This window comes from Lissotriton helveticus, chromosome 8 (genome assembly GCF_964261635.1).
Source record: "Lissotriton helveticus chromosome 8, aLisHel1.1, whole genome shotgun sequence".
Taxonomy (NCBI): Eukaryota; Metazoa; Chordata; class Amphibia; order Caudata; family Salamandridae; genus Lissotriton; species Lissotriton helveticus.
The window spans coordinates 101,382,913-101,404,970 of NC_136069.1; the positions used below are offsets into that span (position 1 = coordinate 101,382,913).

Here is a 22,058-nt window from a genome sequence, read left to right on the forward strand (position 1 = left end):
TAGTGTAGGTGGCCAAGGCGAGGATAAAACGTTGGTAGTAGAAAGGCCACAGATACTCCAATCCAAGGCCAGTAAGGAGAATGGTACCGTAAATCCACATAATGGAAAACCGTACCAAAGGAGAACGGTTGACCTACCGCCTGAAGCAGCTCCCTATACTATAGTTATGGCAGGCGTCCCCGAGTTATCTATGGACGCTAGGGAAGAGCACCATGCTTTAAGAAATAAAGTAACACATTGGTTATATAATAACAGACCTCTGCCAGCGCACATTAATGGAGAAATCCTGACAGTGAGGCGATCAGCCTGGGTGGGCTCCAGACCCAAAGATAAGAAAGGGGATGTTATCATTATAAATTTCAAAGACCATAGAGCAGTTCGTCATATAGGAGATTGGTATGAGTCAAATGGCAGCGACTCTATCTCTACTCACTATCTTAGCTATTTCTGTCCATACTGCCCAGGACAAAAGCCTGGAGGTAGGGATAGAGTAAGACATCCTGTAGATTGGTCTTCGTCAAACCATCGTGGATACGGTGTGAATGCTTTACCCCAACTTGGGGCACACTTTGGTATTGCTCAGAGGCAATTTTTCCCAATCACCCCTGGAATGGATTATAGGAATAATAACCTTTTCCGAGAGAATAGGGATTTTTTGTGCCCAGCCTACAATCTTCCAACCTATAACAGATTTGATGTATTTTCGGGCCTTGATTATGTGGATTGACATGAAAAGGGTGCCGATCATACAACTTCTCGGAGTCTGGTAGAGGCTGACACTCCAAAAAGTAACCCTATAATTCCCTCCTTAGGGGAGGGATGTCGAATAACCTTTCTCCCAGAACTGACCATTAATATAAATTCTGGTGCCCGTGAGGAGTCTCATCCTTCTAGCACTATTATAGTCCAGAAGGACGAGACTGGGAATAATAGTGGGGAAGTCAGTTCTCAATGTAAGGAGATAGATCGTGGTATCTCCACGGTGCAAGAGGTAGGAAGAAATAAAAAACAGGATTCCTGTACATTCCTATCTTGGAATGTAGCAGGTTTAAAAAATATGATAGACAATCCATCACTGAACCTAATTGTAAATGAGCGGGATGTTGTGGTCCTTCAAGAAACATGGTCCACAGAACCCGTGCATTTAAGCGGGTACAGAACTTTCTTTACCCCAGCTGAGGCCGGTCTACATGGCCGTGCGAAGGGAGGTCTAACAACTTTCCTCTTGATCAAGCTTAAATATGAGAAAGTAACTTTTAAACCTAATTCGAATTATTTTCAACTTATAACCATATGTACTAAGGGACTTACTGTAATTTTGATTAATTTTTACAATAATATCCCGAAAGCTCAAATACTGATTACCTTAAGAACACTTAGAGAAAACATACAACATGAAACAGAAAAATCAAATAAGGAAACGGTAATTTTATGGGGGGGGGGGGTGATTTTAACTGTCCACTCTGTGCAAGGGGTAAAAAGGGGATTTGTGACCTAATGTTAGAACAAGATACACATCTAACACACTTTGAACATTCCTTGATTGGGGACCTACTTAATGAACTAGTATTTATGTATGATTTGGGTTTTGTGAATGAAATAGCTCAGAATCCCACTTCATTTCAACCGACATTTGTTGGCAGAGGTGCAATGTCCACTATTGATTTTGTTCTCGCTTCAAATAGTTGTGGTAATAGAATCAATAGTCTATCGATTTTGGAGTTGCCCCTAAGTGATCATCTGCCCTTATTATTAGAGGTCGTGAATCTTTTTTGTGAACCTTCTGAATATACCCTTACCCGAGATATAGCCTCTGATTTGTTTTTAGGTAGGCAAAATGGGTATACTCTAAAATGGGGCAAGGTTACGCCTGAAAAGTTTCTGGCACAATTGTTAATTACCTGTTCAGATAGTTTTTCTATATGCCTAGGGGGATCAGCCTGCCCCATTCAGATTTTAGAGCATTTTGATAAAATAGCTCGTGAAATTAAGAAAAGTCTGTGGGTGGAGCTAAGAAATAAGACTAGGCGTACTAAAAGCTGGTTTGATACCGCTCGTACCAGGGCACTAAGTGACTTGAAAAATGCCATCCATAAATCACCCCGGGATCACTTAGTAATAAGAGGGTTAGGGAATTCCTATAATAAGGTCCTGAAAAATAGGAAAAATGTTATAAAAAAGGAGGCCCTTGAAGAACTCTGCGAGGCTGCACAGTCTAAAGATGCATCCGCATTTTGGAGGGCAGTTAACGCACCTTTTCTCTTCGACAGTCATAAGGCTCGTATTGAGACGGCGATTACCGAAGAGGAATGGGTGGAACACTTCTCAACTTTATATAGCTCGCAGGATGCCCCATGTTCGACTAATGTTTTTAAATCTGTGAATAGTGTAATGGGTGTGGAAAAGTTGGTGATATCCCTGGAGGAAGTCTTAATCGGATTAGATGCAACTAAGGGTGGAAAGGCTGCTGGTCCAGATGGGATCCCCGCAGATTTATATAAAGCAAATGTGGAGATTTGGGGTCCCATGTTGGCACAGCTTTTTAATGCCGCCCTAGCCAACGTCATGCATTCATCCTGGTTCACTTCAATAATCGTGCCAATTTTCAAGAAGGGCGAGAGACAAAACTGTGCTTGTTATAGGCCAATTTCCCTTCTTGATTCATCTGTAAAAATTCTTGGGAGAATAATTTTGGCAAGACTTCAGAACTGGGCTGAAGATAATGAAATTTTGAGTGACCTACAGTACGGTTTCCGGAAAGGTTTGGGAACCGTGGAACAATGCCTAATCTTAATGATTATCCAACAAAAATATACTAGGGTTAAAGGGGAACGGTTATATTTTACATTTGTTGATTTGTCTTCGGCATTTGATTGTGTATCGCATACCAAATTATGGGATATCTTGCAAGGGTTGGGTATTGACGATGCCATAATTTGCTTCTTGAGAGATTTATACTCGGGTGCCACGGCATCAGTCAGCTATGGCCGTGGGGGAGAATGCACCAGAAGATTTGGAGTGGGTCGCGGAGTACGCCAGGGCTGCGTTCTCGTCCCGTTCCTATTTCTTCTGTATATTAACGGACTTGAACATAGTCTTCTGCACGAGTGCAGGGATTTGCCTAGAGTGGGGAGGAGGTCGATCCCTGCGCTCATGTATGCGGACGATGCTGTCCTAATGGCTCGAACCCCCTTGGCCTTGCAGAAACGGTTAGTATCCTTTGAAAAGTTCATGTTGAGTTTAGATTTGAAAATTAACTGTGGTAAAACATACTCCATGAACTGCGTCACAAAATCTGGAAAAAAGTCGAAAACTATGTTTTTAAATAAGGTTCCCTTGGAAAATATCTCGTGTTTTCCCTATTTGGGTATTTTGTTTCATGAACGGGGATGATGGTTGAGTGCCATGAAGGCCAGAACTCTTTTGTTCCAAAAAACTTTAATGGCCGTTAATATTTTCATGAAAAAGTTGGGGGAAAAAACCAATAAAAGAAATCTTGACCATATATAATGCCACATGTATATCCGTAGCCCTCTACGGTGCGGGACTCTGGGGCTTTTCTAATATTGACCCTCTACAAATTGCTGAAAATATTTTTTTACGGGACATTTTATCTGTACCACAGAGTGTTTCTACTTACATTTGCCATGTGGAGTTGGGTCAACCTTATTTATCAGATTTAATTCGAATACAGCCCATTCTCGTGTGGCACAGGGTGTGGACTACTAATGAATGTGTAGTTAACCGGGCTGTGATACAGGATATTTTGAATATTGAAAATTCGGTCAGGGTTGAAGGGTTAGCATATATTAAGCAATTTATGTGTGATATTGGTCACTGCGAATACTACGAGGATCCATTATCTATGGGAACTATACCCAGAAGATCTTTGAAAAAACTGTGTTTGGAATACCTCATGGATAAAAGAAGAAGAGCAGAAGCAAATAAAAAGACAGTTGCTTGGCATAACCAGATACTGACTGGAGTAAAAGTACAGCCCTATTTGACCCTGTTGATGTCTAATCATGATCGATTTCTTTTAACCCGCTTTAGATTGAATCTCGTTTTTAGACTTCTGTCCTTCTCAAAGATGAATTTATGGCCACAGACTTTATCTACTTGCCCTTGTGATGATTCCTTGTCCCAATCCGATATTCACATCTTATTCTTTTGTAAATTTTATTTTATTCCCCGTCAAATTTTTAATCCCCTTTCTCAAAGATATGAATTTAAAAAGATGTCGTTTAGCATTCCTAGAATGTCAGAGAATGGATACTGTTTTTACTGTTGTGGTTCTTTTAAACTATTTTAAACATGTCTTGAAATTAAGAAAAACTTTTAGTGTAAATGAAATATAACTAGTATGTTTATTTTTAATCCAGTTTCTTTATGTAGTATGCTGTTTATGTTGTTGTTACTTTTATGGTTAATGATTTTAGCCGAATAAAGTACTTTCTGATTCTGACTTAAGGGAGGCTAGCGGTTTGGAGCTTTCGCCTGAATGGGAGCTATCCTCTGTTTCAGATGCCCCTTCAAAAGACGTTGCACCAAACCACAGTCAGGCGGTTTATTCACTGCATACACATCTCACCACAGGAGAGTCATTAACGGTCAGATGACACTGAACACTGGCAGGAAAATGCAAACTTTCTAAAACTGGCATTTTCAAAATGGTAATTTCAAGTCTGACTCGACCATTAGATTGGATTTGAAATGACTAATAATTTGAGTCCTTAAATCATGGTTCTAGTTATTCCCAAACCAATCTGAAGTTATGCATTATAGAGTGTTATAATGTAACCCAGTGCTTTTCTGGGGGAGAGCTAGCCTTGCCACTGTGAAAATGACTTTGGAGATTTTCCACTGCCAGAACATGTGAGACTTAGGTACACGTGTTATACTTTATAAATACCAGGCAGCCTTCCCTATGGGCATTAAGTGCCTACTTTAATGGTGAGTTATGTGTGTTAAAAAGAGTTAATCCTTCTGCCACGTCGAATTTGTGGGTTTAATGCTGCACACTGGCTGCTGGGGCAGTCCTGAAAACATGCTTTGTATTGTCACTTTAGTGGTGGCGCAATTTGTGCTGCAGTCCACTAATGACATTTAACTTTGTCACTGGGACCCTACCATATACGAGGGACTTATAGGTAAGTTAAATATGCCAATTAGGATTTTTAACCAAGTTAACATGTTTTTAAGGGGTCAGACCATATGCACTCAGGCCTGTTTAACAGTGTCTCAGTGTACAGAGTCCAAAAGCCAACCATTACTTAAAACTCGGGGGGGAAAACAATTCTTACAATTAGAAATAAAGCCATTGGAAGTAATTTTGAAATGTTCTGTCCTCATGTGCCTGATATGCCACGCTCGTCTAGGAGTTAGTCACAATTTGTCTGTTCCCTCTCCTAAAATGTGTATCTTGACATACCTGCCCTTGCCAAAAAGCCATTGGAGAAATTTGTGAAAATTAACAATAGTTTACCTAAGCTTTTGTCTATTCCCATTCCAGCTTGGGTAGTCCTAAATTGAGGCAATCACAGTTACCCTGCGACTGGTTGCTCCAGACTGGCTGAGGCAATAGTAGTATCCAGAACTGCATAATTTCTTTTCAAACTCGTACGGTTTGTATCTCCTAACCAGTATGTCAAGCAAGAGTCTTCATATCAGACAGCTATTGCTAAGCTTGACTTCTTGGCTCCTCAGTACCAGGACGATTGCATGACGCTTGTTAAGGATCTTAAGCATCCTTCCACTTACTGATCGTATACCTTCAAATGGAAGAGGATCTGCGTATGGTGTCTCCAAAATGCAAGGAAGAGACAGTATTGCCTGTTGAAATGGCAACTTTTAACTGAAGGTTCATCACCTTCAGGATATCCCAGACGAATCCAGAGAATTCTCCAGCAATGAGACACATACTCTGTTAGGTGGAGCTGAGCAGGGACCTCGCACTTCCACAAAAGTAATGAAGCAGAGCTGCTTGCACACATCCCCTTGCGTGCTGACTTCTGTACACTTAATTTTGCACCCTTCAGTGTGGATCCGAGGCTCTGCTTCCAGTTTTCTTGGTCTTACAAAAACTCCAGGGAAAAATGTCTCCCCTCAAACAGCTGTTTTCAAGCTCTGCTGCAACTGCAGGAAGCCGATGTCTGCAGACCCTCAAAACTTGTGTCTCTAGGAATGACTTGAAATTATCTGAGAAATTTACCCTCATGCATCCAAAGTGGGAAACAAGGCTATTCGTTGCTGAATATAAGAGGTTGAGCATAAAGCAGCACTGCTGGTCCTACTCAAGTTGTTGTGTGTGCCTGCTTAAAGTTGAAAATGCTACAAACACAAGACATTGAATTGGATTTTGATCCCTTCTAGCCACTCAGTCCGGACCCTCACTTCCCTGTTTTATTTACTCTTATCCAGTTACTAAGCTGGTCGTAGCGCAACCATTGTTCACCAGGCTGTCAACCCCTCAGCAGGTTGAGTCTTTTGAGGCGGCCTCGGTAGCAAATTTTCAAGATGCTACCTGGTCATTTTGATGTGCCTTAATGTTCCATGGAGCTACTTCAGCCTACAGTCAGACTTCTGATGACGGCCATCCCTTGGCACTGACAGCTCCTACTCCCCTTCCAGGTCATGATGCGATACTAGTCCTGACCACTCAGGTTGGAATGTGCATTACTTCCCCTGCGAGCTTCAGCAGTCTTCAGGGGCATCTTCATGGAACCGGATCCAGTGCCAGTGTCTGACCATAAGTAGATTCTGTCTTGTGCCAGGTTTGTCACGCTATGAAATGACCAAAGAGCAGCCAGTAGTGATTAAATAAGTACCTTATTCTCTTCTATGATGCAAGTATTACCAGAGGTTAGAGCCCTTGTTCATTTGTGACACAGTCCAGGGGACATTCAAAATTGGGCCCTTGACACTGATGATGACAGAGGCAGACAGTGTGCTACCCCCTCACTATATTGATGTAGGTTTTTGCTTGAACCTACAACATACCAGTGAAATCTACACCTGCCCAGAAACTAAGCTGGTCCATGAACTGAAGAAAGTGCCTCTTTTATAGTGGTAATGCGCAGAGCAGCAGATGTGTTTGATTGGCAACCATCTACTGCTGAGACAAAATATAATTTACTAACTGAAATAGTTTGAGCCAGCTTACTCACAACCTTTGTTGCATTTTTGTGAGGCACTCACAAATGGTCCATGGGTCAAAACAATGCCAGAACCCCCCACCCCACCCCCCCCCCCCCCCCCATCTTGGTAAGTTGACCTTCTGTTAGGTAGCAGACCAGCCCCTGATTTACTACTCTGGAAATCCTTGTAGTTCAGGCATCAGTGAGCAAAGTGAACCTCATACTTATTCTTTTAATCTTCCAGACCGGAAGTCCGAGCGTACTGATGGTTTCTGTAAGGAAGTCTTTTGGGTAGGTACACAGGTGTTGCTGGACACTGCCAGTAAGATCTTTCTGGCCGTCCTTGGACGATGAACGATGTCACTTGCCAAAGGGATTCAGGATGACACAAAATATGTACTGCCTTCACTTTGATACTACTGATTGCATTGGTCGCACTATCGCACCAGTGTAGTGCTTGGTTGAGCCCTGCTTGGTTTGCTGGGCACATCCAGGCATCCCTCATCGATATGCTCTTTGATGGTTCTAAGCTCTTTGGGAAATTTTAATAGGGCAGAAAAGTGATGTAAAGATAGTCTCACTACAGCAGTAATTCTGTGGTTGTCACAAGCTTGCCGATTCCACCAGCAATACAGAACGTTTAGAGGCTACTCAAGAAGCTAAGCATACTGGCAAAGTCAACCTCCTCAGCTTGTGCAGCAACTGGCCTAGACGATGTGCAGTAGAGGAGATTCAATGACTGCTGAAGCAGTTTTTATCAACAGGGATAGCAATTTTCTACTTCCTCCTCTACTGCCGAGTGGCCCCAATTCTGCGTTGATTTCCCCTCTCAGACCCAAAGGCATAGGGTGTCAAAATCTGATCATTTCTACCTGGCTGGAAATCTATCACTTTAGATCAATGGATTTCTACTAAATGTGTAAAGGGGCTGCGTCTTGCCTTCCAATTCGTCCCCACCACGTCTGACTTTTGCGAACCATGTCTCAATTTCAGTGTAGGAAGTGAACGTACTGGTGGAGGGTGCCTTCAAACGAGTGCCGGAATTCAGTGTGGCAAGTGATGCTACTCCATTACTTCTTGCCAAAGGAGGACAGAGGATTCAGGTCTTTCCTGGACCTGCAACAATTAAACAATTACTTGATGAAGGAAAAGTTCAAAATAGTCACTTTGGTGCAGATTCTTTCTGTGCTGAACCCTGGAGTCCTTGCAGGCGAGTATCTTCATATGCCTAAACTACAGTCCTTTAGATGTTTGCTGTGGTTCACAGTGGGGTACAAGCACTTGGGTGTTAAATGGAAGTAATGGCATTGATTGCAGCTCCTTTGAAGGTTGGGCATATGTGTATTCCCATACCTTAAAGACTGGCTGCTCAATGTGGACTACTTGTAGTCAATCACAGAATATCTGAGTGATGGCCACCCTCTCAACTCCCCTGGGGTTCTATGTCGTGGAGCCAGATTCCTCCTGATTCTTTGCAAGGGCTGTATCCAGGATAGCCCCTTTTCTTGGCTCTCCTAAATACTGTGACATTCAAGAGGCTTCCACCACTACAGCCCTTCCAGGAGACTCCAGATACAACCTCAGTTGTTTTGGCTCAGTTTTAGGTTTTAACCCGGTTGGCTCTAAAGCGTCTTGAGCTCCTAGCCTTGTGCACCCTCCTTGTCCCTTGCACCTAATGACACTGCGTAGCTATTTAAAATCTCCCTCTCCGTGCATTGGATGTGAAAAAGTACCTGAGATACTGTTAAGCTGAAATCTAAGACCAAAGACAGTCCAAACTGTTAACAGTGGAGCAGTCCATTCTGGGATGCTGTTGATGAAACAGATCATAGCAACATGATTAGTATTCAATGTACTTAAATTCTTTCCAAATACATATAGGCCTTTGCTGGGCAAAACAAAAATATTTTCTAGCAGGGGCAATGGAGCTACCACTTTTCTTATAAGAACTAGTTTGGTTCCATTAAAAAATGTGACTACTACCTAGATATTTGTTCATACATCTGTTTAGCTTCGTGGCATTGACTCTGACTGCAGGATAGTTAGTCTTTTCACAGGCAGACCTTGCTTCATTACCTACTTGCTCAACTCAATTTGCGTTTTCCTTTCTGTTTTGTAGCTTTCATCTAGAACACTTATTTTTTTAGCTTGTTGCTCTAATCATCTATATAGATATTGAAGCAAGTCTTATGGCAGAGAAGGTAAAGTTAGCTACCAGTAAATCTAGTTCTGTCATGGGTGTTTGTCTTAAGTTCACAAGCATTTCTCTTGTCTGTCTGTATGTTTACCAGCAACTTTTTTTATGGTCCTTAAAACCCTAGCTTGGGTTAACATAAAAATGTAATTGTTTGACGTACCCTGCCCTACATGGTGGAAAGGCTAGTAGCATCTACATTATCCAAGGTGGAGTGTTACTTGCTGTATTTTTGGGTGTCTGTGTGAGTCTGTTAGACTATCGGTGTGGGAAATGTGGAGGTCATGATGTAAGCAAGTTGCTCCCCAAGGGCACTTTAACTAGATTAATATTCCACTGTATCATAACATGTTCTACTTTACAAGGGGGCCAACGGCAATCAACATTGTAATGAATAATAATGTCAGGTGCTTAATTAACTCTCCTGAGCAGGTTAATTTTTAATCAAGCACCGGAAAATTAGAATACTTTGTTTACAACTATGCCAGTTCAATCTGCCCTTGAGTTCTGATGGATACATCTGCCAGTGAATTTCCCCTGCGTCCGCAACATTCGGAAATTCTTTTTGTAGCTTCACGCCGACGTGGACGACGTCACAGAAGCACGGCATCGCGCGGCTCCGACTGACGTCATCGACTCCATAATAGGCCTACGTCGCCGTGATGACATTAGTTCCCTTTTTTCCGTGTCGTCGACGCTAACGGTTTTCGAGGGATCCTCTGTAGCTGTTGGTTGCTTTGTTATTGTTATCTGTCTGGTGTCTTCTTGCTTCTTTGTCTCTTGTCGAAGATGTCTACGAAGAAGACCGGTTTCAAGCCGTGCGGGGAGTGCTGAAAGATTGTCGATTACGGACCTGCACGAAGACTGTATTTGGTGCCTGAGTTTGGACCATGATGAACCCTAAAGCACTTCGTGAGAGAGGTGAAACTCCTGGTGGCCAAATTAAAAGGTAAAAAGGAGAAGAAGACTTCGAGGTCGAAGTCGAGATCGAGGTCCCGCACGGCGTCGCCTTCGAAGTAGTCATCCGGACATGCTTCTAAATCAGCAAAAAAGATGCATAAGAAAAGAAGACATGGATCTCTTCATCATTCTGGAAAAGACTCTGATTCGAGACCGAAGTCGCCTAGGAGAAGACATAGAAAAGATGAGGTATCTCCTTCACCAGAGGTTCAGACTCCGGAAGGTGAGGCCACATCCTTGGAGTCGCCGGAGCATTCACCAGCTCCAGTATCGAATCCCTCTCCGGCGCCTTCTCCGGTTCGAGAGGAAAAAGAGGCTCCTTTACCTGAGGGTTCGATGACTCCGGTGCAACCACTTGTAGAAGAGGAGGCGAATCCGGAGCATCCACGTGAGCATCCTGTGGGTCCTTACCCTCCCTTTCCAGGTCAAGACCCTACACAGTTTTTGAACGCGATGTATGGCGTCTACTCGAGAGCTTTGTACTCCGCTGGTGCACTGTTAGGTCCCATGGGTCCTTTGGCATATAATCTGGGAGTTCCTCATTCTTATGCTCCAGCTCCTTTTATGCCATTCATGCCGCCGACTCCGCCTTGGCATTTCTCAGCGCCGCCGAGGTCTTCGACGCCGATACCGTCGTCGTCAGCGCCGGCCCGACCCCCGAGAACATCGACCTGTGCTCCCGGATTCGATCTCAATGCAGGCTCCGGCTCCGTCAGAGTCGATCGCGGATCCGACGACGCTGCTCTTGAAGGAGAGATCGGGGCATGAAGCTCAGCGCCTTATTGGAGAGAGGAGGTTTAGGGAGGCTGAAGCTGAAGTCGAAGAAGGTGAGCTTCAAGAGGATTGTTTTGATGACTTAAGGGAGGCTAGCGGTTTGGAGCTTTCGCCTGAATGGGAGCTATCCTCTGTTTCAGATGCCCCTTCAAAAGACGTTGCACCATACCATGTGGTCATCAAGAAGGCTGCAGATCTTTTGAATTTAAACCCGCCTACTGCTGAATACCAGTCTAATCTTTTGACAGAAGTCCTCCATTCCCTTCTTCTGTTGTGGAACCATTACTTCCTTTTAATGAGGCATTGACAGAACCTATATTGGAAGTTTGGAACAGGCCTCTCACAGCTCCTGCAGTTGCTAAGGGGGTTGCGAGGAGGTATAGGGTGACGCCTGGTGACCCAGATTTTTTGTCATCACACCCTTTACCGGAAAGTTTAGTGATACAGGCAGCCTGTTCAAAGAAGTCTGTTGGTGCTTTCCCTCAAGTGCCTGGGGACAAGGAGTCTAAAAAACAAGATCAAACTGCGAAGAAAATATTCTCATCGGCGAGTATGGCTCTTAAGTCTACTAATGCCACATGCCTTTTGGGGAGATACATACTTGCATTAATGGACTCTGTAAAGCAGTTGGCTCCTAAGATTCCGGAGGAGGACAGAAGGGATTTTAATGAAGTGTTAGCTGACACACAAACTGCTGCGCGTCAAGTTCTACAAAGCAGACTTGACACTGCTGACTCAGTAGCTAGGGTTATGGTGACTTCTATTGCCTCTAGAAGAGCAGCCTGGTTAAAGTCATCTGACTTTTCTGCGGACGTTCAAGCAGCCTTATTGGGTTTGCCCTTCGTTGGTTCTGGTCTTTTTGGCAAAAAGGCTGATGCAGCTTTAGAACGATTTAAAGACAGTAGAGCTGCTGCCAGATCTTTGGGGCTGCAGTCCAGGGGCACTGCGAGTAAAAGATATAGGGGTTTTGGACGTCCCTCCTTTCGACCCTACCATCAAACGCTGCAGCAGCAGCAAAATCCGCTGTATAAATCCTACAGGGGCAAGCAAAGAGCTCGTCCTCGAGGACGCCAAGTCTCCTCCTCCTCTTCCTTTACCACCCCCCTCCATCATCAGCAAAGCTGCCCTAGATCCGCCATTCCGGATTATGCGGGTCCTGCAGGGGTTCGGCTTACCTATTTTCCACGGGATTGGGAATCTGTCACATCGGACCTTTGGGTTCTCAATCTCATGGAGAATGGGTATGCACTTCCCTTCCGGGAGTTCCCTTCTGAATTCTCCTCCTTGCCAGGGTTTTTTGCTCGGAGGACCACCTGCTTCTCTTGCAAGAGGAAGTCCTAACACTACTGAAAAAAGGTGCGAAAGAGGTGGTTCCGGAGCAGGAAAGGGGTCAGGGATGCTACTCCCGTTATTTCCTGATCCCCAAGAAGGATGGCAGACTTCGTCCAATCCTGGATCTCAGGATCTTTAACCTTTTTCTGAAGCAGGAGAAGTTCAAGATGCTCACCCTTGTGCAGGTTCTTCAAAGGCTGATGGAAGAAGACTGGATGATGTCAATAGACTTGCAGGATGCGTATTTTCACATCCCTATCCTGAAGTCGCACAGGAAGTATCTCCGTTTCACGGTGGGTTCCCAACATTACCTGTTTTCGGTCCTTCCATTTGGTCTTACTACTGCGCCTTGAGTCTTCAACAAGGTGATGGCTGTGGTGGCTGCACATTTCGGAAAGTCGGGGATACCAATATTCCCTTATCTGGACGATTGGCTAATCAAAACAGAATCTCCAGAGATAGTGCTCTATTATCTGCAGGTCACAACTCAGTTGTTGTACAGGTTGGGTTTTTCGATAAATGTACCCAAATCTCACCTGGTGCCCTCCCAGCGCAAACTGTTGATAGATGATGTACTGGATACAACTGTGTGTCGAGCATTCCCTCCACCTCAAAGGATTCTCGACATACGGGAAATGATTCCTTCATTTTACAATGGAGTGGTCGTTCCAGTCCTGAAGGTCCTTCGTCTGCTCGGTCTGATGGCTTCCTGCATTCTGTTGGTGAACCCTACACACTGGCACATGAGGACACTCCAGTGGTGCCTCCGCAGGCAGTGGTAGTGGTATCAGCACAACGGAGATCTCAGGGAGTCGATAAGGATCTCCAGAGAAACTGCAGCGCATCTGTCTTGGTGGAGCGTGAAGGGCAATCTGTCTCAAGGAAAGCCTTTTCATCTGCCTCCATCGGTGGCCACGGTGATAACGGATGCATCCATCCTAGGGTGGGATGCTCATCTGGGGATATGGAGATCAAGGGTCTTTGGTCTCCAGAGGAAAGGTTGCTTCATATCAATCTTCTAGAATTGCGGGCAATACATCTGGCACTCAAGGCCTTCCTCCATTCCCTTCACGGTCGGTCGGTTCAAGTCCTGACGGACAACACCACCGCGATGTGGTATGTCAACAAGCAGGGAGGCGTAGGGTCGCAGTGTCTCTGCAGAGAGGCTCTGCGTCTCTGGTCCTGGGTTCAGGACCATCAGATTTATCTGATGGCAAATCATCTGGTCGGAGTTCTAAACGTATGTGCAGACAGTCTCTGTAGGCAGTTCTCAGCCGACTACAAGTGGAGGCTTCATCCAAAGGTAGCTCGTCACGTCTTTCGGACCTCGGGAACTCCTCAGGTGGACCTGTTCGCCACTCAAGAGAACGCTCACTGCCCGTCATTCTGCAGTCTCCAGTATCCGATGCAGGGGGCGTTGGGGGATGCGTTTCCGTTGAGTTGGGGCTCACGACTCCTGTACGCATTTCCTCCCATACCCTTGATTACTTTGGTTCTGAGGAAGATACGTCAAGACTGGGCCCAAGTCATATTGATCGCCCCGGATGGGCCAAGAAGGGTGTGGTACACAGACCTTCTCCACCTCTCCTCGTGCCCGCCGCTCCGTCTCCCTCTCAGGGCAGACCTCCTCTCTCAGATGGAGGAGCAGGGTCTACACCCCCACCTCCAGACCTTACACCTTCATGCCTGGAGATTGGACGGGGCAACCTGAATTCCTTTTCTCTCCCACATGATGTGGTGGATGTCATTTGATCGGCCAGGCGTGACTCCACCAAGTCTATCTACTCTTCTAGGTGGTCTAAGTTTGTTTCTTGGTGTAGGGAGAAGTCCATCGATCCTTTGAGGTCTTGTTTATCTGACATACTTCAGTTTGCGCTTTCCTTGGCTCTGCAGGGTTTTGCTGTAGCTACAATCAAAGGTTATTTATCAGCATTGTCGGCATTTCTCTGTTTGCCCGATCAGCCGTCTTTGTTTAAATCTCCTGTCGTTTTGAGGTTTCTAAAAGGCCTTACAAATAAATTTCCGCCTACTCCCTTTATTGTGCCTCAATGAGACTTGAACCTTGTACTTACTTTCTTGATGGGTTCTCCTTTTGAACCCCTACACAAGTGTCCCTTGAGACTGTTATCTTTTAAAACTGTCTTCCTAGTTGCAATTACCTCTGCAAGGAGGATAAGTGAGCTTCAAGCTCTTAGTTCAAGGCCCCCATTCTTGGCCCTTCATGCTGAACGAATGGTACTCAGGACCAGGGCCGCACAATTTCCAGATGGATTATCTTGTGCATCAAGATCTGCTACGCCCTGTATGGTCAGGAACCTCCAGAGCTCACTACTAGAGCAAGGTCTGCTACTTCTGCTCTGTCTAGGGGTGTGCCTGTAAAGGACATTTGCAGAGCGGCAACTTGGGCCTCCCTCCACACTTTCGCGAAGAATTACTGCTTAGATACCGAAGTGAGGAGGGATGGCCACTTTGCGCGTTCGGTCCACCAGGAGTTTCTGGTATAGAAGAGTGGACACCCTCCTCCGGGAGTGGGGACTGCTGTGGGAATCTATTCACAAGGTGAGGAATCCACTGGCAGATGTATCCATCAGAAGAACAAGTTACTTACCTTCGGTAACGCTTTTTCTGGTGGATACAGTATCTGCCTGTGGATTCCTTACATGCCCACCCGCCTCCCCTTCGTCCACGCTTCTATATCTAAGTTTATGGCAATGTTTAAATGTATATATAGTTGCAAATGCATTGTGTTTTTCATATATTGTCTTCACACTATGTGTGTTACCTGGACTATTCTGTACTGTGTATACTGTATATGTATATATCTACTTTTGTCGGTCCGTCTGTGTGCCTCAAAGGGCGGAACTGATGTCATCCCGCAGACGTAGGCCTATTATGGAGTCGGTGACGTCAGTCTGAGCCGCACACGATGCCGTGCTTCTGTGACGTCGGCATGAAGCTACAAAAAGAATTTCCGAATGTTGCTGATGCAGGGGATATTCACAAGGTTAGAAATCCACAGGCAGATACTGTATCCACCAGAAAAAGCATTACCGAAGGTAAGTAACTTGTTCATTACACCCAAACTTTTGGCATGATGCGAAGCAATAGTAACTGTTCTTTAAACTATAGTGATGCTCTTGTTTTATTCCAGGGGTGGAGAGTAAACTGAAACTACTACATGTAGAAGATCTAATAGCTGAATTCTACCAATATAAACTCAAGGACGAACCATCAAAGACCCGTATACGCAGTCTGCTAGAAGTCTTCCAATGGGATTATTCTAGCAACACCAGGTAAGTGTCCTTTTTTACTGAAGAAAACCTGTCTTGTATGGTGAACCTAAAGTTTTAGTTTAAGAATTGTTAGGTCTTTCCAACGGATTTGCGATCTAATGGAAATGGCCCAAGTACAGATTTCCCTTGTGGGAGCAGATTCCTACAGGCCACTCAAACCTCCCACATTTGGTTGTTGATTTTGTTTCAGCAAAATGTCTGTCCACTTAAATAAACATAAAAAAGCTTGATAAGGCAAAAATGAGAACATAAATTAGGAAGGCTCAGGAAATATGGTTGAACCATAGGGAGATGCCAAGGTGATATCAAAAGAAGCACAACTAGTGATACCACACAATGTCCAAAAACTAATCATGTGGCAACTTTACCCTCCTTTTATGAGGCATTAGCCTTAAAAATCCAAAACGCCCCATCACTACATCCTTTAAGTGAAGATAGCAGTGAAGTATTTCCCTCCAGTTTTGCTCCAAAATGCTTTAATACCCATACCTCTCGATTTCTCACTTTCTGTGCCCAATACTCTTGACCTTGTATCCTTCAAACACTTCCCCAGGATTAACATAAAGAGGCAAGCATTAGTTCTCCTTCCTCTACAACAATTAACTTTATGGCTTTTTGCTTCAACTCTTGCTCTGGTGAAACTTTCTTCTTTGAAGCTCCTTTAAATGCTTTTACGTCGTCAGCTTCAGTGTATGTCTATAGGAATGTGAACCTAAGCCTTCAGAACCAAGAGTAAAGGAAACTCCTGATTCCACCAACATCTCCACCCAACTCCTCACCATGTGCCATCTCTTGGTATGGCCTTGATGTTTCATACCCACTTCAAGGGCTACAAGGCATGCAGGGAGTACTAAGCCGCAACGTGGGGTGTTAAGAACATTTACCTCCGATGTCCCAAGAGCTGTCCTATCTATGGCTCTGCAGACTGAGCCAAGTACAACACGTGCTGCTCTTAAGCCTCTGGGTAGTGAGTATTCACATGTTTCTTAGTTAGTGTATACTTTGGAGGGGTGCTTGTGTTCGGTTCTCAGAAATTATCCTAATTAAGCGAATGTCCAGCCCAGTGCTTGCTGTTTTAAAAAAGAAAGGACTGTATTGCACTACGAACCTTAATACTACACACTGCTAGCAGCATAAACAATTAAATGTCTCTGGGCACTATCTGGTAAGACTCTCACAGGTATCCCCAGGTACTTTCCCTGGTTCTAGGTAGTGCACTATACTTTTAGGTGTTAAGAATAGTGTGAACCTGTCAAGTGCAGTATAAAACTCCTCCAAAACAGGATGGGCATGCTGTATGGGTAGTCTCCTACCCGCTTATGGCTGAAATCGGCCATCATACGTCAACCTTGGCCTTCTTGATACCCCAGGGTACACCCACACATTCATATGGGGAATGGCGCACTGACAAGCAGTTCTCAAGTGTCTCCTTGCTTGTGTGCTGGGCTGTATTTTGGCAGTGCTTCTGCTTCAAGTCTTGTCATTCGAGAGGTGGCAGTCATGATGTGGCACAGTGCCACCTGGACCCACAGCAAGTGCCTCTGTGCTTGAAAACACTTTGCAGACGCACCCCCCCTGCTGAATGATCACGAATTCTGATGATCCAGTCCAACACAGACCGTTCATACCATCGGCAATTGTATCCAAATGGGTCAGTCACAACTTTAGTAGTTGCAGCCCCATCCACGTAAACCAAACCTTGAGGAGTTGCACGGCGAGCATCTTTTCTTGGCTATAAAGGTCTTGGAACTGGAAAAACGTGTCGGGTAGTGGGGGGATCCACTTTAATTCAGGAATGGCAGACAGGAAATATGAATTCACTGTTTGAAACTGTAGAACAGGTTTTGGGTGGTTATCCTTCCAATGTCCTTTCCAGACTTTCTCTAGACACAACCTTAGTGTAGTGATGCTCCACGGAGAAGGGATGTCTCAAGCACCCCCAACAGACACAAAGATGTATTGGGTTTTGTCTGCTGGCTGTCATCAGTACAACTGAAAGAGTAATCTGGAAGACAAAGGGCAAAAGGGCAGACCTCACCTAAAGCTTCCCCCACCTTTCAGAACATCTTCAGTGCCTCCCCTCATCATTACCATCCACCAAAAGGCAGTGCTCAGGAAGACACATTTGTAGCTCCTTTCTATTAAAAGGCTTGATAGAATATCTTAAAGGAGCCCTGTCTCCTCTCACTTCAGTGGCTAGGTCTCTCTTGTCCACATTACACTGCCACTTTCTAGGGCTCAGTCCTTCCCTCTATCTTTTACATGGGTAGGCCAGGCGCCAGATCGTATGACCTCTGTTATCCAGTATTGGGGTATCTTTCATAGTTTCACATGCCTGAATCATTCCCCGTCGCCGAGGCGGGAGTCCCACGGTAAATACAAAAGTAGTGCCAAGAGTAAATAATAGTAGTAGGCTAAAAGAAAAAGCCTAAGACCTAAGTTTTAGTAGCCTAGCTGCATCATTATAGTAATAAGAACCAAAGATTGGTCCCAGCCAATCAGCTGCTAGCACCCTCTAGAACCTTCCAAGCAGAGGCAGTTCTCCTCAGATTTTCAACGCACGTCGTGTATGGAGGGAGTCCCCCTGAGCTCTGCTCAGCTTCTTCTGCTTTTACTTCTTTTTGGATCATCCAAGATCATACTTCACCTATTAAGGCAGTAATATGGCAGATTGGCAGAAAACAAGGTAATAGACTACAAAATATGTCTAACCTTTTCCTCAATAACTCTCACGTCTGAGAGATGAGGCTATTATTGGGACTACAGAGACTTTAATCTGCCACTTCTGATGAGGACAACGAGGATTCCTTCACCTCATAGGAGACGTCAAAGGGAGAAGTCGCGCCAGGAGCCTCCAAAGGGCGCACATAAAAGCCATAAAGACTCACCTTGAGTCTTTATAAGGCACTTCTAACAGAGAGAGGCAATTGGAAAAATCTTCATCACAAGCTGATTCTACAACTCCCTTTTCTTCCCTGACACTACATCAGGGAAATCCTCTTAACCTGACATTAGGAGTCTGTAACAAAACTCCGTGTCTACTATTACTGCCTCACCAATATGGACCTCATCTACGATGGTCTCGTCTATGATAGCCTCCTATGACGGTCGTCTACGATGGTAGTCTACGATGGCCTCAACTATGACTGTCGTCGACGACTGCCTCAACTATGACTGTCGTCAACGACTGCCTCATCTACGACGGTCGTCGGCGACGGCCTCGTCTACGACGGTCGTCGGTGACGGCCTCGTCTACGACGGGCGACGGCCTTGTCTACGACGGCCTTGTCTCCGACGGCCTCGTCTACGACGGTCGTCGGCGATGGCCTCGTCTATGATGGCCTCATCTACAATGGCATTGCCTAGGACAGCCCCATCTCAAAGACAACCTCATCTACTATGGTCATCTACGACGGTCGTCTGACAGCCTTATCAATGAAGCCTCATCTACCTATGGCCTCATCTATGTATGGCCTCATGTACGAATGGCTTCAACTTCAAATGGCCCACTCTATGAATGGCCTCATCCACGGATGGCCGTCATACGATTGCCTCATCTATGATTGCCTCATCTACGGATGGCATCACGTATGATTGCCTCATCTATGATGGTATGGTCTATGACTGTCGTCTATGACCGCCTCATCATCTATGTATGACCTCATCCACCAATGGCCTCATCCACAGATGGCCATCATAGGACTGCCTCATCTATGATTGCCTCATCTACGGATGGCCTCACCTATGATTGCCTCATCTATGATGGCATTGTCTATGACTTGTCTACGACAGCCTCATCTATGATGGTTGTTCATGATGGTTATCTATAACGACGTTCTCGTCTGCAGTAACCTTGCCTACATAACCATGTCTACTACCGCAAAGTCTATGATGAGATCGTCTACGATGGCCTCATCTATGACCGCATCATGTACATAATTTAATGCAGTGGGCAGCAGCTAGATTTCAACTGCCAGTTACAGTCGAACAGACAGAATATTTCCTTCATGATTTCAAGGAAGAATCCAGGAAGATCACGAGAGTGGTATCTAGAATAGACTACGTCTATTCCAGCAGTGCTTCTGCGCATAGAAAATAAATACTGTGCACCTGCTAACAGCCCATCCTGTCTGATAGGCCACCCTTCGGCCAGATTCAGTAATTTCGCAGGCTGCCCAACAACAATCTACAATCCCGCAACGCCTTTCACCACACCGCCTGACAAGGTAGGACGTCGTCTGGACCTTATAGGCAAAACATTCTCTGCGTTGTCAGCGGCCCCTATTAGAGCTGCCAATCCTCTAGCCATAATCGGCTGTTATGACCGTGAAATGTGGTCAGACATGGCGAGTCTCATTGACCTCATTCCTGGGGACCGAAGGCAGGAATCAAGAAAGATTCTGTTGGAAGGAGAACGTGCCGCGTCCAAAACTATAGATTGCGCCTTGCATATCGTGAACACCAACTTCCGTCAGCTAGCAGGGGCTGCAGTGCTTAGATGCCAGGGATGGCTTAAAGCCACTACTTTCAGACCTGAGAGGCAAACAAAGATTCTAGACATGGCCTATGATGGAGAGTTTTTGGTTTGGTAAACCTATTGATGATGCCCGCTGAGCTATAAAAACTGACACGGATACTGCACGATCCTTGGGAACCCTTCAATACGGGCGCGGATCTTTCAGAGGAGCGAGAGGATGTGGTTTTTCACCAAGAGGAGGATACCAAAAACAGAATAAGCTGTATCAATCCTAGTACAGCCTTACAACCAGACATCATACCGTCAATAGTCTACGACTAGTATCTTCCGTCAAGGTGGCATAAAGAGATCGCAGTATCACGGCAGAGACACTAACCGTAAGCAGTGATCTCCACAGGGCGCCAACCATTTTACCCTCCTTTCCTGTGGGCCCGAAGATTTTAGCTGTTGTTCACAAGTGGCAGGAAATTACATCAAACCAATTGGTTCTAGACCTAGTGACCAACGGCCACACCCTGGAATTCATCAAACAGCCATCTAATACTCCGCCTAGGGGTCCCCCTCACCTTCACAAGATATTAAGTTGTTTAAACAAAGGAGATTTTATGGCTTCTCTGGATTTGGAAGATGCCTATTTCCACATACCTATCCACTCCAAAAAGCGCAAATATCTTCGCTTTCAAGTGGCTGGCGCCCATTATAAGTTCAAAGTGCTCCCGTTAGGGGTGAAATCGGCACCATGAACCTTCTTGAGTTGCTTGGCACCAGTGGCAGCAGTATTGAGATCTTGACCAATACAAGTATTCCCTTATCTAGACGATTGGCTGCTCAAAGGTCCTTCAGAACACGAAACAAAGATTGCCACAGCAGAATGTACCCATCTCTTCTCTTCTCTGGGGCTGATTCTCAACGACAGCAAATCAGTTACGTCCTCCAAGTCATGTTTTTTCTCGGAGCAAGGTTAGACACAGTCCAGTGCCACGCATTCTGGTCACATGGCCGCCAGCTAAGTCTTCAAAAATTGCCAAGGTTAATTTCAAAAAGGTCAGTCGGTCCGAATGTTTGCTTCGTTCTTGAGGATGTGCTCTTCAGCGATACATCTCATACCCTTTGCACAGCTCAAAATGAGACCTCTTCAAGTGAAACTGCAACTTCAATGGCAACAAGCCATGGGCTCGTTCGTTCGATACCATCAAGGGCATGCCGCGCATGATAAATTCTCTGCATTAGTGGTCGCAGACAGAGAATCTAACCCAGGGTCTTGCGTTCCTACAAACCATTCCAGATTTCTTTTTAGCGACTGATGCCTCCATGGTAAGGTTGGGGAGGTCATCTGCAGGACTTGCAGATTCAATGAAGATGATCTCAGACAAAAACAGCCGATCAATAGGCTGGAGCTCCGCACTGTTTTTCTGTCTCTCCAAGCATTCTTTCTGAGGATTGCGTGTTACTCTGCTAGTCCAGACCGACAGTACCATCAGCATGTATTATTTCAACAAACAAGGAGGAATGAAATCAGCTAGGCTCTCGCAAGAGGTTCAGGAATGGTGGAAAGGGGGGTCACATTCCACAAGATGCCCTGAGAGCCGAACACGTCAGGTGTCTCCACAGTACCCTGGCGGACATGCTGAGCATGTCTGTCGGACTGTCAAAAACGAAAGAGGGTCCCTGAATTTAATACTAGGAGAGGAAAGCCGGGAAAATGAACCAACAAAAACAGGAAAACCTCTCCTAAATACTAATCAATGCAAAGGTTATTAATCCATTAATTTCTCACAATTAACATTGTCCCACACAGCAGAATTATTTGAAAAACATTACTTTTTTTATTATTCTTTATATTTTATATTTGTATCAATGAATCCTACTTCTTTCAAAAGAATGTGTATGTA

At 45.0% G+C, this 22,058-nt stretch overlaps 1 protein-coding gene across 1 annotated transcript in view; it reads left to right on the forward strand.

Moving 5' to 3' along the window:
- MAEL (maelstrom spermatogenic transposon silencer) overlaps window positions 1-22,058 on the forward strand; it is a 1,192,885-nt gene that overhangs the window by 858,085 nt on the left and 312,742 nt on the right. The window contains exon 8 of the mRNA XM_078656687.1: window positions 15,548-15,689. Within this exon, the coding sequence (XP_078512813.1) occupies window positions 15,548-15,689 (142 nt within the window). The remainder of the gene's footprint in view (window positions 1-15,547; window positions 15,690-22,058) is intronic.